At 52.0% G+C, this 16,189-nt stretch overlaps 7 protein-coding genes across 7 annotated transcripts; 4 read left to right on the top strand and 3 right to left on the bottom strand.

Moving 5' to 3' along the window:
* Positions 1-2,810: 2,810 nt before the first annotated feature.
* N7498_010558 (uncharacterized protein) lies at positions 2,811-3,212 on the top strand (the record flags this gene model as incomplete). Its single annotated transcript, XM_058457614.1, has 1 exon — positions 2,811-3,212. The coding sequence occupies one exon, from the start codon at positions 2,811-2,813 to the stop codon at positions 3,210-3,212; it is 402 nt and encodes a 133-aa protein (XP_058304513.1).
* A 2,264-nt stretch (positions 3,213-5,476) lies between these two features.
* N7498_010557 (uncharacterized protein) lies at positions 5,477-6,094 on the top strand (the record flags this gene model as incomplete). The annotated part of the gene is made up of 3 exons (XM_058457613.1): positions 5,477-5,792; positions 5,848-5,930; positions 5,984-6,094. The coding sequence occupies 3 exons, from the start codon at positions 5,477-5,479 to the stop codon at positions 6,092-6,094; spliced, it is 510 nt and encodes a 169-aa protein (XP_058304512.1).
* A 543-nt stretch (positions 6,095-6,637) lies between these two features.
* N7498_010556 (uncharacterized protein) lies at positions 6,638-8,017 on the bottom strand (the record flags this gene model as incomplete). Its single annotated transcript, XM_058457612.1, has 2 exons — positions 6,638-7,610; positions 7,662-8,017. The coding sequence occupies 2 exons, from the start codon at positions 8,015-8,017 to the stop codon at positions 6,638-6,640; spliced, it is 1,329 nt and encodes a 442-aa protein (XP_058304511.1).
* An 816-nt stretch (positions 8,018-8,833) lies between these two features.
* On the bottom strand, positions 8,834-10,453 carry N7498_010555 (RNA polymerase II-binding domain-containing protein; the record flags this gene model as incomplete). Its single annotated transcript, XM_058457611.1, has 2 exons — positions 8,834-10,240; positions 10,304-10,453. 2 exons carry the CDS (start codon positions 10,451-10,453, stop codon positions 8,834-8,836), a joined length of 1,557 nt encoding a protein of 518 aa, XP_058304510.1.
* Positions 10,454-11,293: 840 nt separating this feature from the next.
* On the top strand, positions 11,294-11,612 carry N7498_010554 (uncharacterized protein; the record flags this gene model as incomplete). Its single annotated transcript, XM_058457610.1, has 2 exons — positions 11,294-11,484; positions 11,537-11,612. The coding sequence occupies 2 exons, from the start codon at positions 11,294-11,296 to the stop codon at positions 11,610-11,612; spliced, it is 267 nt and encodes an 88-aa protein (XP_058304509.1).
* Positions 11,613-12,076: 464 nt separating this feature from the next.
* On the bottom strand, positions 12,077-12,722 carry N7498_010553 (uncharacterized protein; the record flags this gene model as incomplete). The annotated part of the gene is made up of 4 exons (XM_058457609.1): positions 12,077-12,429; positions 12,526-12,551; positions 12,643-12,656; positions 12,714-12,722. The coding sequence occupies 4 exons, from the start codon at positions 12,720-12,722 to the stop codon at positions 12,077-12,079; spliced, it is 402 nt and encodes a 133-aa protein (XP_058304508.1).
* Positions 12,723-13,147: 425 nt separating this feature from the next.
* N7498_010552 (TFIIH/NER complex ATPase/helicase subunit SSL2) lies at positions 13,148-15,733 on the top strand (the record flags this gene model as incomplete). The annotated part of the gene is made up of 3 exons (XM_058457608.1): positions 13,148-13,175; positions 13,222-13,344; positions 13,404-15,733. The coding sequence occupies 3 exons, from the start codon at positions 13,148-13,150 to the stop codon at positions 15,731-15,733; spliced, it is 2,481 nt and encodes an 826-aa protein (XP_058304507.1).
* Between the last annotated feature and the right edge of the window lie 456 nt (positions 15,734-16,189).

The following is a 16,189-nucleotide window of genomic DNA, read 5'->3' as shown; positions in this document are numbered from 1 at the left end:
GCCATCTGGATCTGCGTATACCGGCAATACGAGAGCGACATACGGAGTCGATTAGTGGGTTTCGACATTGTCTTCATGGAGTGGGATGGCTTGGCGAAGTCGATCCTCCACGCTATCTCGAGGTAGAGGAAGCTGTGAAGTCATATGTGGTTGGGAGGCAAGCCACCCCTAATCTTCCCGATATGTCATATCGGCAGTACGATCACGACCTAAGGTTTCCTCAAGTGGAGCGCCGTGCATGACGACTGTTGATGGTTCGATCAGGGACATTTCTGGGGGCTTCTCCGCGACATGTCGTTACGCGATCGGACCGCTGGGGTACATTCAGTTGCAGTTGACATCGTGGACCCAATATTGGATGGAGCACAGGCTACTCCACATGTTTCTTTTGACTTGCGACATGGCACAGGTGGCTAGCTCTGATATCACTCAGCATCATGTCCCTCCACTCACGGCGTTACACCTCGTCGGGTGTCAGCATTCTGCATTGAAGCGACTGCCTTTTCCTGATCGAGTTATCATCCCGACTCTAGCACCGTTTAGGCTGAGGAACGAAGGTACGAGAATGTCGATTATTGATGCAGAGGTTTGTCTACCTTTTGGGTTTTTTGCCTGCTAGCGAAGTATCCACAAAATACCGTTTCCTCCCCTATCATCATCGTGTACTGACGTCGCATGGTGGCTCTTGGTCTGCGTCCGGCACATCACGAGGTCCGAGGATATCATTATGGAGCACACTACGTCGAGGTGGTGGAAAAGTGAGGCGAGACGTCCCAGCACAACGGTGCCCGGCCATGCGCGAGACCCATCTTCTTTGCCTCCCCCGCTGCGATGGCGAATGATCTGTCGTCCGGTCCCTGGCTCTCCTCGCCCGTCCCACGGCTATCACTGGTTACACATTGAATTCTCCGCCGACGATCCTCTGGTTTCCCTTGTTTCGGGGGACTTGTCGAGCTTGGCCCACCCTCTTCACCTCTTCATCTCCATCTCCTCGCCACATCTCAGCCAGTCGCTATACTTCGCGTGTCCAGTTGGGTCTCTCCACTCACCCTTTCGGCGGTATGAAGTATATCTCATGCCTATGGCCAATCAGTAAAGTATCATCACCATGGATATTACATACAGTAGATTCACGGGAACGTGGCTGGATGGCTCACTGGCCAGAACGGCCCCTTTCACTGTATCTGATCCGCAGTACTCAACCCAGGGCTCCCTGACGTCAGGTGCACTCTCTGCCTGAGGCAGGAATAGCAATAGCCTTTCCCCGGGGCAACGACCAATGATGATCAATGACGAGCCCTGGTTGGACTCCAGTTTTCTCATGTGGCCACATACAGGACCGTCCGGATCAGGGCGATGGATATGTACGGATCGGGCAGGCGTATAACACGGAGATATTGGTTTTCTGTACGGACTATACACAGTGTGTCTCTTAGCGACTTCACGGGTGATGGGTGATCGAATCACAAGCAACGAACTAAAACACTTGGAGTAAATAACATTACCCCGTTTTACTTGAACGGGTCGAGCTCCTTCGGGGCGTTCCTGCATCGGCCATGATTGAGCGAAAGTCTCCAAATCGAAACTCGGATCGCCCCGATGGCTGGCCGATGACGCCATGGCTTGATCCACTTGGAGCCTCAGCGTTTCGACTGTCCACGTACTTTGACTTCCCCCTGAAGGCCTCGAACACACCTACGCGAAAGCGAGTATCGAGAAGAACTGAGCGATGCGATATGACAGGATGGTCAACCGTCTGTCGCACGGGTCCAGATCACTTTCCCTTTGTATCCACCGGGGATGCCCATTTTGCGTTTCCGCATTGCGCGCCCTATCCCAAAGCGGCGCTTGAAAGGCTAACGGGGGCCTCGACGTTCGTAGGCCCCAAAAGTCGCCGCCGTGATTCGTTTAGCAGACGTCAGTCACAGATCTGCAGGGGACCGTCTGCTGGATTGCCGATCTAAGACCGACGTCGGCTCCGGCCCATTCAGGCATTCCCCAGTGACCTCATGTGGACAGTTGGGCCCTCTCGGTGGACCGACTGATGATACCGATGCCCCATCAGTACCAGTCCCCAAGCATGTGTGGAGACAAGTTATTTCATCGTGATAGACCCGTCAGCCATACGCAGCGGCCGCAGCGACCAAGCCCCCACCGAAGGAGGGGTGGATATCGTTCTTATGATGCCGCCCAGCCTCGGAGGGGCCATATTCAGCCAATGATGTCATCTCACCTGGCTCCGACGAAATCTTTCCTCGACATTTTGACCCAAGGGCTGTTTTCCTCTAAGCCTATCAGACATCACTGGCCCTCGACTCCTTTTGCCATTTTCCATCGTCCAGCGGTGATTTCATACGCTAGCCTATGATATATATACCTCAAATCGGGAAACTAAGTCCCTTTTTTTCCCATCTCCCTTACTGTCCATGCCCTAACCCCTGTACCTTCCCGCCACATAAGCCTTCTTAACTCTTATCTGTGTCTGCTGCACGGTACTCCCACAATAATTTGACTTATTTCTCACGATTTTCAATCCTTGGTTCACCTTTCCCCCAATCGCCCAAGTTGAACCTGACTTATTACCAAGGTGAGTCAAGTGTGCCCGTGCGGGAACTTGCAAGTTCCTTTTTGTCCCATGATCTCCCGTTCCGTCTTACGGAACAAACTGTTATCCGAGCGAAAGTCCCCCCACTCGGCCCATAACACCCGTTCTCGCAATAACCCCAGAGGATCCCCCACCCCTTCCCCTGCCAAACTGATCTACCTCCCTAGCATAACTGACAGCTCCCTTTCTCAAGACTCCTCCCACAATGACTGAATCCAACTCCATCCAAAATATGTTTCCTCGGGACGCTGGAGCTGGTCCTCCCGCGCCCGACAACCATGTCGAAACCCAACGATCAATTGATCCTCGAGTCTCCCTCGAGGACTACAACCGTACCATGCTGGAGTATACCCAGCAGCAGATGTCCTCGTTTGTCGACCTCGACGACGAACGTGGAAGTGGCACTAGCGGCCGAGGCAGTGAAAGCAGCGGCTCAAGCGGCAACAGCGGCCACAGTGATGATCCTGCGAAGGGTGTCATGACTAGTCAGCCCAGTGGTCTACCTCCCACCTCAGCTGGCGCTGCTGCTGCCAAGCGGCGCCACCTCCACAACGGGGGCCAGACATCTGCGCTCACTGCTAGCGAGGCTAACTCATCCCGATACTAGGATTACAGCTTACTGAAGGTATGGTCGTCTCGTCTCTTGACAACAACTCGAAAGCTGACATGCCTATTGAAGCGGTCCATCTCTTACGACACGATAGTGACGGCCTCGTTTCGACACTCAATAGGAGTTCGATGGCGCAGCATTGACGGAATCTATTATTATTATCCCAAGACCAGTCATGTTCGCCCGGAGGCGGAGTTTTCGTGGAGTTTTATGAGCACCGCGAGGGTGCTTGCGCATCTTTGCTTTTCCAGCGGTGCAAAATTTTCAAGCCTTGATTTTCCTTGAGACGGGTGTCTGAAGATCGTCATCCCTTCGCGTCCCCAGTCTCCAATATCCCTTTTTCACTTGATACACTTCAGTCCTAGGATCGGCCAGTTCCCGGTACTTTTGGTTGATGCAAGCGTTTTTGATGACATGCTGTTGCTTGCGTCACGGAATACCTGACGGGGTCTGCCTTTTCCTCCAATCCACTACATATCAAAAACCCACAAAAAAGGGTGAAATCCAACCGGATCTTCACCCACTGCCCCGACTTCTCTTCGTGACACTCATTTGATCTCTGTTGAGATCTGTGGCTGGTTTGTGTTCAGTCGATACATGAAGTCCACAAACGATGTTTCATTCTCACTTCCAAACATCCATTTTCAGGCCAACACGTGTATCACTGTTGCTTTACTGTCATCTCTTCTGCGAAGGGACGTCAGCCTGTACAACACTGCGTCTTTTCAGCGTGCGGACTTGTTTTTCTGGGATTTTCGTTCATATTCATTTCCTCCATCTGATGACCAACATCTCGAGCGAGGACGCAAGCTCGTCCCCCGAGAAAAGTTTACGACCTGATGTGATGTATTACTACGACCATGCCTTGTTTGCATCATGACTTTACAACAATTTTCCACCGAGTACGGAGTATTTAATTTTGATATGGTTTCGGGAATTCCCTTGGTGCTCTTGGATATACCTCGTACTTCTGTTTTATCTACCTCGCTCTATACCATCAAACCTTTCAATATACACGAACAATCTTGAATTGCATATTTCCCACTATAATAGGCACTTAAATCAACGTGTTTAACCTCTTATATATGTTCTGATGTTTATAAGTGTGATCACAATGTTTACCAGAGTTCGTCGGTTGGCCATGCATGATGGAATGGATATACATATATTGACGGAAAATGCTTCCACCGAGGCTCCAACTGCTTGGGTAGGAACAAAAACCCCCCTGAGATCGGCATTTCTGGAATTGGCCAGGAACCAGGATCGGTTTCAATTATCCGTATATATATACACCCGACACGCTGAAGAAACCGGAGTCAATATCCCCAAGCCCCACCCGCAGCCCTGACTTACTCTACAACATCAAAAACCCGACGTACCCACCTTCCATGAATCACGTCAACACGCAGCACGGCAGTTCCTGCATTGTAAAGGGAAAAATTATCCCTAGGCACCATGAGGCCCCTGTGAGTGGACAGTTGGCGCATTCCTCGGTCGTCGAGGGCAGGGTCTCCCTTGCATGCCATCCATATTGCGGACTGCTTCTCATGCGAGCAGCCGAGCAAATATCCCTCTACTTGTCCAACTGAGCCCTGAAAAGCCAATGTCAAATCAAAGTGGAAAATGGAACTTGCGCCTTACTCGTGGACCTCCTCACAAGTAACCTGCCGGGCCAAAGTCCCCAGGGGAAATCCAATTCACTCGGAAGACACATACACCAAAGCAACATACCGGAGAATCACAAATACTGGAGTCGTATAGCATGAGATATTCATTTGTTACATTCCCAAAGATTCTGCACGGCCTCCCAGTGGCCAATAAGCCCATGTTTTCGACTCTTTCCCTCGTGGCCTAAAACCCTTGGAATCCTGGAACCCCAAGTAACAAGGGGAGCAAAGATGGGATACTGGAGGGCATCCCACCCTGCTAATTTCGGAGATAGTCTCCCCGATGGGACATTCGTGAGATCGAACATCCCACGCGTGTTAACACAGGGCCCCGTCCTCCTTCCTTCTTTCCCTCAACACCACTTTGTCGACTACTACGAGGGCATCACCTAGTCGACACCCTTCAACGCCCTAAGCCAGCCCAGCTCTCGTCATTCCTTTCTATCAAGCAAACACTACACTCTTTTGGATCCGACTTCTCCAACCGCGCCCAATCCTTTTTAATATTGCTATCTAGCCGGCGCCGAGATCATATCCCTTTGGTATACGTTCACTACATTTGCATCTCGATAATAAACACGGAATCAACCCAAAATGCGCTTCACTTCCCACTTCGGGGCCTTCTCAACCCTCCTCTCCGCCGCGGCCGCCATTCCCGTTGCGCAAGCCTCATCAATCCGGAGCCCAACAACCTCCAAGCCCGTCATCCCTTCCGCCTCTACACCATATATCTCGCAGAGTCCCACGCCTAGCATGCTTGCCTTGGTTGGGGCCTACGAGTGCCCGCCGAGCCAACAAAAGCAATGCTGCCAGAGTCTGGAGCAGACGTCTAAAGATATCATGGAGGGATTGGGTGAACTTGTGCCGATCTTGGGAGGAATCCAAATTAGCTCGAAGATGGTGTTCCAGTGTATGTTTTACGCCTTCATAAAGGCCACGGAGTGAGACGCTAACCAGATCTACAGGCAAGAATATGGCCCCAGACGAGTCACCCGACTCTTGCGATGACAAGGAATCTTCTCCCATGTGCTGCAGTAGTGGATCCTCGGTACGTTGATCACCATCATAACCTTCTCCGCAGTAACTAATTAGTATGTGCAGAATTCTGTCGGAGCCTGCAAGCCATTTGCTGAAGCCAAGGAGGCCTATTACCGGTCGTTTGGATATGGCCAGGAGAGCCAGGTTGACTACATTAACGACGCTGTTGATTAGAGGAGCCTAGCGACGCTGGCTTGAGATTTGATGGTTGATGGTTGTCGATGGAATCCAGGAGGAAGCATTGTCATTTTTCCCCTTCATTTGATATAACTTTGGCGTCATTAGGTCGGCTTACTCTTTGTGTAAAATCAATTGGATCTTCTGACATTACTCGTGCTCGATATCTGTCTTCAGGTCGCACGCAACTCGTGTCAAAGAAAAACCGAAGGATAGGGGGTCATATATATGAGATATAGAAATATACATCTAGATCTCTAGTTCGATGTTGGAAACTTTGAATCCTTCTGGTACTCCTTGTTTGAATTATTACACTACGGTCATACTTCTTCGTAGCCTCCCGCATCTTCTTGCTATTCTCCTCTCCATATGACTGATACGTTGTGGCTGGGGATCGTAAAACCATGGAACAAGAACATCGCGGTAACATTCACTGAGGTGTAAGATGCTATTTTGGAGATACCTTGAGCTTTAAAGCTGCAATAAAGGTAGTTCTCCGTATGTTCCATCGCCAGCACAGTGTCCACCAATTCTTGCAACCTACTTCCGATCCGTCATTACAAACCAGCGCCACTTATTATAACACTTGTCGATGTTCGCCATGAAGCCCGCAAGGGAGGTGTTTTCAGTAGGCTTCTCAAGGTCCTCCTGCAGCTCCGGCTCAAACGCATTCCAGATACCGAGCAATTCAGCAAAGAGTCTGGAAGGCTTCATCGCCTGATGATGTCGCAGCATAGTATGAGCCCACACGACAGCGGGATACTCCGCCTTCACGGCATCCCATCCATACTTGGTCTCGTACAACTGTTCATCTGCGACTTCTTCAATTGGATGGAAACGTACTTGAAGGATGTGAAACCATCCGTCTTCGAGAGGCTTGGTGCGGAGATTTTGTCTCTCCTGACTCGACAACTCGGCAACCCACCATTCCAGTGCTTTGTCCCGAAGGCATAGATAGAGGTTGGTACGGATGGCGTCTTCCCGGGTAGTCTCGGCGATAGCTCGCATGTAGTTGACGAAAGCGTACACGTCCTGGAAGTACAGAATGCCGTGTTCTCTGTGGACGTGGTGGGTCAGTGTTTGGTCTGGTGCGAAGTAGCCGACCTCCGATGGGATCCAGATGGAGGACTTCCCAGCCTCGGTTGCCATTTCGTCTCTCTTGAAAGAGTCTGCGTAGTACAACTCAAGGTACGTATCGTCAAGGTCCTTAACAAACTCTGCGATACTTGTTTGCGGAAGAGGCCGAGCGAGTCTTTTCTGAAGGACCGGGTCGAGTAGTCCATGAAGAGTAACCAGCTGCTCATGTTGAGTGGCATTGGTGTACTTTGCATCGCATTGCAGGCGTCGCAGTACGTTATGAGACCATGTCACAAGGCTCCGGCAGGATTGCGTTTCCTCGAACGTGTGAATCTTTCCATGAACTTCGGCCAACGCAGTGTACTCAGATGGGCTGAACCTCTCCAGAAGACGACGGCACCAACCCTCTTGAAGTGGCAGTTCACGGAGAGATTCTCTGTCTTGGTGTGACATCTCTGAAATAAACCATTCCCGTGCTACACCTCACAGACAAGCATGAACATTGTAGCGCATCGCATCTTCTGGTTTGAAGACGGAAATAGCCCTAAGGTTGTTGACGAAAGCCAGGACGTGGCTGAAGTACATGGCACCCCTGACACAGCGGATATGATTTTCTTCAGTCATGTCGGGATCGAAGTAGCCGACCTCTTCCGTAACCCAGGAAATCGACTTGGTATCGTCTTGGTTTGGGTTAGGGCGCACTACCATATTGTTCCTATCGGGTAGACTGGGAATTGGATGCTCAAATGGAGGGTGGCCATTATTGATCCAGGCGGCATCTGGGCGGATATTTGAAGTGAGGGAACGCTGCCTGCCAGCCGAGGTGTAGACTGGCGATGCCATATCTGTGGTTTGTTAGAGCACGTTGATACTGAATCGAGAGTTGGTGATGCCTCCTGATGAGACCGAGTCTGATGTCTTCAAATAAAACAGGACGGAAATTGCGTAAGAGAGATGAATGAAGGCTCAAGACAGAGAAAAGAAGTAAAGAACGGAAGCTATGGGCGATGAGCGGAGGATGAGAGAAGGTGTCTTCCAGGCTTCGTGGGTTGAGCGAGTCAACGACAAGCAGGTTCTACGTGACAAACGATTGGAGAAACGTCGTAGCTTACGCGGAGTAGGAGTCTACTATAATGCGGCATTACATGACCATTTAAAGGAAGCCAATATTAATGGATCCGGCATTGATTAGCGCAAGCTAAGCCGTCGCATCGTGTAGACCAACGCACCTATCAAAAGGAAAAGAAAAAAACCATGGCGATGTCATGTACGCTGCGATGCTCTGAAAAAGAGTCAAGTGCATACGGGCTACTTACTCTTACCATCAACACTCAGGATACATATCATCCAGCCCTCATATAAACTGGTGCGATACAGCCAACGTCGTGTGTGCTCCAAGGGAGTTCCTTCGTAACATGCGTGTCCAAGATGGCCACTCGCTACCTGGAGCGCCGGGCGTGCTTGCTGCGGCAAAAAGGCATCTGCAGTGGTCTGCAAGTCGTAGATCTCGACGTTTCCCTTTGTCCAGGTGGGTTCGACGCGCCACCTTTCTTGTTCATCAGAAGATACATCACATGAAACAGAGTGTCATAACGGTTCATTTGATCATTTCAGCTTGTAGCATTTGCCATATCTCGGGTGGTAAAATACATCAGTCTTCTATCGCCAATTTCGGCCGCCAGGAGGGCCCCAGGCGCCATGCTGCCCCCCAGGATGGGGAGGAGGAAAGTGATACTGCCCAGGGGGCAGAGGCTGACCAGGCGGTACAGAAATAGGAGGCCCAGAGAAAGAAGGAGGAAAAGCTGAAGGGTTGATACCTGGGCCAGGTGGAGGAAAGGCCATGGCCGGGAACTGTGGTGGTGGGACAGGGGGCCAACCGGGGTACTGTGGCGGTGGGTGAGGGAAGTTGGTCCCAGAGGGTCCATATTGTGCGTTGTATGGGTATGGGTAAGGGGGAGGGGGAGGGGGATTAACATGGGAAGCTTGATGGGGAGGCGGGAAACGAGGCGGTGATGGTTGACGCGGGGAATAAGGGCTTTCGTGGCTGGCGGATCGTCGGGAGCGGCTTATCGACGACGATCCATACCGAGCCTCACGTTTCCCAGGCGCTGACCGACTCCGCGATCGGGAAGTTCGACTATCCATGGAGCTATCACTATATCGTCGGCGTTTGAGATCGCGAGTTCCACTGCGACTGAGACTGCGACTGCGAGAACCATCGGGCGCCCGCTTTTTCATCTGCTGGCAGAATGCTCGGGACCAGCCGTAGTACGTTTCGCCATCGAGAATATCCCCGGTGATTTCATCCCGTACGATCCTCTGACCTAGCTCATCAATATCGATATTCCCATCATCCTTGAGGAGCTGATCAGTTCCATAAATCTGATCCACATCCTTCAAAAAGCCCTTTAGAGCCTGTACCAAGTTCCCGTCCGCGGGACCAGCGAGGAACTGAAGCGGCTTGATGGTATCGGGATGAAGAGGGATGGTCGAGTTGGGAATAATATGGGGGATCAGGTTGCCTGCCGGAAGATCGTAGTACGGAGTTGACGGGTCACCATGAGTCGATGGCATGATAAAGGGCGCCTCCTTCCCGCCCAACTTCTTGGCTGCGTCTGCCTCGTGGACCAAAATATCGTTCGACGATGGCGAGATACCCGTGGAAGCCGAGTGCTTCACCACCTCTCGCAGCTTATGGAGAAGGTCTGGACCAAAGTATCCATGCTCGGACCAGATATCAAGCAGATCATCCAGGCGCCGATGGTGCCGGGGGTGTTTCTCCCGATCGTAGGCAGCAGCGTGGCCGAGTAGGTCCACCATGAATGGCTGCAAGGACCCGCTCACGGTGGAGAAGGTCATGGTGGTGTCCAGGTGGTACTTGCTGTGGTGCAGTAGATCATTGAGGAGATAGAGTATATGAAGCCGGCGACGCTTCGACGAAGGTTTGGGCGGAGCGCCAGTTGGAGCTTCACCAAAAGAGTCCGCCAACGCAACTAGGTATTTGGCCAGTCCCGCTACCCGGTTGGAGGAGGAGAGAACATAGTGCAGCAGCCATTCTTTGCAGGTCTGTGTGGGTCAAGGGCATTTAGTAACCGGGGTGCGACAGGATGAGGTTGCAACAGTTCAGACCTGGATGTTTGCCGGAGAGCAATGGGACAGGGCGCGTTCGAGACAAGTGTGGAAGGCCGCGATGTCGTCGCGAGGCACTGATGTCGGATCAGGGCGTAAAAGGCCAGCAGAGAAAGAGGCCTTTGCAATGGCAATCTGATGGGATGCCATTGCGGAGATTCCAGCTAAGCTCTTAGCTCGAAGAAGAGGAGCGGAGATGGGCAAGGTTGATTGTGTTATCGCACGTGACCCGGAGCTATGCTTCTCCGCATTTACTGGAGTTATGATTGCCCCAGAGCCGAATCTATGTATTACTCTACATAGTACATAGCTAGTTTATCTAGCGAGCTACTTGGTACGCTCTCATTGACCCCCGGGTCGTTGTCAAGTGTATCCCCGTAGATCGAGCGGATATGGCAGTTCCAAAGCTGCTCCTCCCGGCTTCATCATCAACTCACGCTATCTATCAACCGGCTGATCCTATAATTGATAAGATTTACCCACCCGGCTAAGGCCATCGGCTACCGCACTCCCGTCCTCAGTCCATGTGGATCCTTAATCATTTCCGTATAGGTGAGGCCTGCTACCCTCCGGACTTCCTTTGGAGGGGCAAACTCCTACCCCACTCATTCGGCCGACGCTGGCGATTTAAGACCCTGCGATGGCGTGAGGCAGAATGAGGCGTCTCTTCATTCATGAATATGAGTCGCGCTGGTCGTGCCGACAACCCGAACCCGACGATCACCACTTGAGTCTGATCACGGAAGAGCGGTTCCAGCGGTGATAGGCAGCGCGTCAGCCCACCATGTGCTGCTTTAGCCCCCGCAGCACTGCAGGGCCCCCACACGGGTGACTCGCTCACTCGCATGGCCTGACTGCATGCTACCCTTGTATAAAACGCCTCAAGGTCCTCCTTTCCCCTTTCTGTAGTCCTGTACATCTCTAGTCTCTTTGGTCTTGCTCAAGTTACACCACCACCACCATTTTCACACTTCGTTCACCACCATCACCATGGCCGCAGTCATCGCCCACGTCGTCCGTCCTTCTATCCGCCATTTCTCCGCACACCGTCCTCGCCCTGACAGCCGCGCTTCCCGCGCAGTTGCTCTATCCTGCCTGGTCTCCGGTGTTGTCCTTCCTTTTGTCCCACCTGCTCTCGAAAGCTCACGCCAAAGAAAGTCCGGCTCTCCCAATAGCAACAAGTGAGTACCAAGCAAACAAGCCTTCATACGAACAAACTAACGCTCTCTCCAGGCCCAACCCCCTCTCTCTGCTTCCACGCACGCTAGACCAGATCCCCGCAATGTGCGTAGATGTGATTTTGGTCTAAACCTCCAGACGGGTTCTGATTCTCGGTGCGGGCGCCGGCTTGGGACTTGCTATGATGCATGACATCCAGGGCGTTAGGATCCGGCGTTGCGATTTGTCTTTTTGTTTTCAATTTCTGCTGGGGCACTTCTGCATGATACCTCCAAGTATGAAGGAGACGGGTGATGTACATTCAACAGAGTTCGGGTCTAGATCTCTCGATCGACGCGAAGCGCATCTGAACCCACGATAATCCTGAAATAAAACTTATCATTGAGAAAGCTGCACTTCTCGAAAGCTTCACCTGGTAAGATCCGAGTAGACTATTTGGGACCGAGTAGTCTTCACAGAGAAAAAATCATTAGATATAGCAGGAGAATCTCGATTGATAAGAGCCCGGTGCATCCAACTCTATGGGCCAGCCCCCCAACTCGGTAGCACCCCATACAACATATTTTACACAGAATGTACACGTCCAATCACTCCTTAACTGAATCGGTTTCCACTGGGAGGTCGAAACGGAGCTGCTGCTTCGTATTTCCCCTTCTCGTGCACTCGGTCGGTCTCCGTCATGGGCTCATGGCGGGTCGGAGCTGGATCGTGGGATGCCTCCGCACTGGGAGAAGCCACGTCGTCCGCGGCGTTCTGAAAACGGGCCATATTCGCTCGCTTCAAGCTGGCATCGTCGCTCGGGGCCGGCGTGGAGGTCGAGATCGCTTGCCGCCGGTGCTCGGCTTCCTGGGCCTTGAGTTGGGCCTTACGCTTAACTTCGGTGTCGAACCGAGCGGTGCGGTCGGCGTTGATGGATTGTTTGGCAAAGTAGTAGGCCCCGCCGCCGGCTGGAGGTTGGTATGTGGTTAGATTCGTGGCTGCAGGGAAGCGGTCGAAGCGACTAGGCTTCTCCCAAGAAGAATATGGAGGCAAAAAGTACTAACCGACACAAAGAGCACCCCAGCCAACCCTGTTGACGAGTAAAAATCTTCAATCAGCTTCTCAATCCCGAATCCGGCTGCCACCCGTTTCAATCACCGGCCGGGGCAGTGTCTGCTCACCAGGTAGATCTAATCTGATAGAAGAGAAGAGTTAGCAAGGTGCTGTAGCTCAGACAAAGCTCAAAACTCACAGTGTTCATGGTTGCAAAAGTGACGGAGTCGATGTGAAGAGAGAAAGAGCTGCTTTGCGTCAGTCGCGGCTTCGCGGCGGGAGCCAATAGTTAGCGGAGTTGGTGCCTTAGGTCATCGGAGCGCAAGTCATCTTTTGACTTCGTCTGACTCTTGACTTCGCCTCTTTCTCAACATCTTTCACTTCTCACCAGGATTTCAGAACTTCGCCATTTCATACGCACCCGACAGATACACCGCAATACCCTGGGTCTTGTATTGGTCGCAACTTTCACTTGGCGCCGCCGCCTCTTCCCTGCGGCCAGCAGCGGTCGTGGCATGCAGGCCTGATTTCGCTTCAACGAGGCGTTGATCGCCTCAGCACACGCCTCTCTTCCGATCCCTCCCAACTCAAACACTCCTCCACCGCCCGGTCGACCCTCCAATAATCACCAAGATGCCCCCCAAGCGCAAGGCGACTGATAGTAAGTATCTGCAATTCGGGCTGATATCGCATGACTGACTTTCTAGGTGGCCGGTCCAACAGCTCTTCGAAGCGACCTACGCCAGTGCCCGATGCTACGGACATCTCCAGTAGCGACGAATACTCGGACCAGGACGATGGCGATGTGCCGGAGGAGCATAACCTGAAAGGTAGAGTGTGGCGGACTACTCGTACAGCAAGACTTGGATGCTAAACCGTGCAAATAAAGAGGTCGTCAGCAAGTTCTCGCTTGCATCCTTCAGCAAACGGTCTCAATTAGACAAAACCGATCCCAGATTTGGCTACAAAGACCTTTCTTCCCTCCCACTCAAGCTTGACCACTATAATCGCCCTCTATGGATCGAGCCGGTGAAAGGCACGATCACTCTCGAGAGCTTCTCTCCCCTGGCACCCCAGGCTCAGGATTTCCTTACCACTATCGCGGAACCGCTTTCTCGTCCGACCCACCTTCACGAATACCGCCTAACGGGCCACAGTTTGTATGCGGCGGTATCGGTGGGCTTGAAACCGCAGGATATTGTCGCTTTTTTGGACCGTCTGTCCAAGACGCCACTGCCGGAAAGCATTCGATCCTTCATCATTGAGTTCACCAAATCCTACGGTAAAATCAAGATGGTCCTACGACATAACCACTACTATGTGGAAACTACAGATCCTGAAATGCTGCAACGACTTCTGAAAGATGAGGTTATAGGTCCGCAACGGATTGAGAGCACGGAGGGTATCATCGAGCGAGCGGCCCCGAAGATGGGAGGTCTTGTTATTCCTGGTACCAAAGATGCGGCTGGTGTAAGAGAGACTGGTAATCAGCAGGAGGCCTCCGCTGCACCCCGGGATGACAACCAGGAGCAAGCTGTGGATTATGGAATAGACGATGTCGGAGAGGACGATAACGAAGAAGCTACCACATACAGTTTCGAAATCCCCCCGGCCGGTGTCGAAGTGGTCAAAGCTCGCTGCCAAGCGATTGGGTGCCCGGCTTTGGAAGAGTACGATTTCCAGGGCGACACTGTGAACCCCAATCTCGACATGGATTTGAAGCCCGCTGCCAGAATCCGTTCATACCAGGAGAAGAGTCTTAGTAAAATGTTTGGAAATGGACGCGCCAAAAGTGGTATCATCGTTTTGCCGTGTGGTGCTGGAAAAACGTTGGTCGGCATTACCGCAGCGGCAACGATCAAGAAGGGCACAATTGTGCTCTGTACCAGTTCCATGTCCGTGGTTCAATGGCGAAACGAGTTCTTGCGCTGGACCACCATCGACCCTAGTGATATCGCCATCTTCACGTCCGACCACAAGGAGAAATTCAAGCGGTCTACTGGAATCATCGTCTCCACCTACTCAATGGTGTCACAGACTCGAGCACGTTCCTACGATGCCCAAAAGATGATGGACTGGCTTCAGTCTCGTGAATGGGGTATGATGATTCTTGACGAGGTGCACGTCGTGCCCGCGTCGATGTTCCGTAAGGTGACATCGGCGATTGCTGCACAGAGCAAACTCGGTCTTACTGCAACTCTGCTGCGTGAAGATGACAAGATCAAGGACTTGAATTTCCTGATCGGACCGAAGCTGTACGAAGCGAACTGGATGGAACTTGCCGCGCAGGGCCATATCGCCAAGGTGCAATGTGCCGAGGTGTGGTGTCCCATGACAACCGAGTTTTATTCTGAATATCTGCGAGAGAGCTCGAGGAAACAGGCTCTACTCTACATTATGAACCCACGCAAGTTCCAGGCTTGTCAATTCCTGATCGACTTCCACGAGAAGCGAGGCGACAAAATCATTGTCTTCTCCGACAATGTCTACGCGTTGGAACGCTACGCACTCAAACTGAACAAGGCGTATATCTATGGTGGAACTCCACAGAACGAGCGAATGCGTATTTTGGAGAACTTTCAGCACAACGAGCAGGTCAACACCATATTCCTGTCCAAGATTGGTGACACCTCCCTGGATTTGCCCGAAGCTACGTGTCTGATTCAGATTTCGTCTCACTACGGTTCACGTCGTCAGGAAGCGCAGCGACTGGGTCGAATCCTGCGGGCCAAACGCCGAAACGATGAGGGCTTCAATGCCTTCTTCTACTCTCTCGTGTCCAAGGACACTCATGAGATGGTGTATTCGGCCAAGCGCCAGGCTTTCCTGATTGACCAAGGCTACGCCTTCAAGGTCATCACCCATTTGCAGGGCATTGATAACTACGATGGGTTGTCATATGCGACACCCGCAGAACGTCGAGAGCTCCTCCAAGAAGTCATGCTGCAGAATGAGTCCTCTGCCGACGTGGAACAAGTCACCGATGACCTCTTCTCCATGCGTTCTGCAGGCAAGCGCGCCGGTGGGAAGAAACCGAGCGCGAAGCGTAGCGCAGCCACTCTCAGTGGACTCGCTGGTGGCGATGATATGGCTTACATTGAATACAACAAGAGCAAGAACAAACAGCTCAAGGAAAAGGCGGGTCATCATCCGCTCTTCATGAAGATGAAGCGAGACCGCGAGCGTCGAAAGAAGGAGATGGCCTCGATGAAGGATTAAAGGCGAAGCTGACAAATTGCAACCATGATTACACAGACGAGCGGTCTATTTCCGATGCGAGTCATGTAGATCAGGGGGGCTACTCTTTTTTAGTTATTTTGGGATTTCATAGATTATGAAGCAGCTCTCGGACTCATTACTGCATTTCTGCTCTAGAATGAACCTGTGCCCAATACAACACATAACTAAACGCATCATCCCAATATAATAAGCAGTGGCCAGACACATCTGGGCGAGGCTAGTTGAACCTCATGACTCAGAACACGAACCAATCTGTCAGCAATGCGGGCCCAGTCCGCCCTGAAGCTGTTGTGAATAATGACGTCGGTCGGAAGTCCAAATGGCCCCGATCCCCGCTTTTCCAGACGAAAGCCAACTAATACTCGCTTTTGATAGGCCTGTGACCTGCTCTGCAGCAGCATCTTACAGCTGTAGTTACCCCAGAATCAGGTCGTA

The sequence above is a fragment of the Penicillium cinerascens genome, assembly GCF_028974065.1.
Source record: "Penicillium cinerascens strain IBT 15544 chromosome Unknown scaffold_4_segment0_segment1, whole genome shotgun sequence".
NCBI classification, from domain to species: Eukaryota; Fungi; Ascomycota; class Eurotiomycetes; order Eurotiales; family Aspergillaceae; genus Penicillium; species Penicillium cinerascens.
The sequence above is the reverse complement of the archived record's forward strand: the minus strand, read 5'-3'. Positions and strand labels throughout refer to the sequence as shown.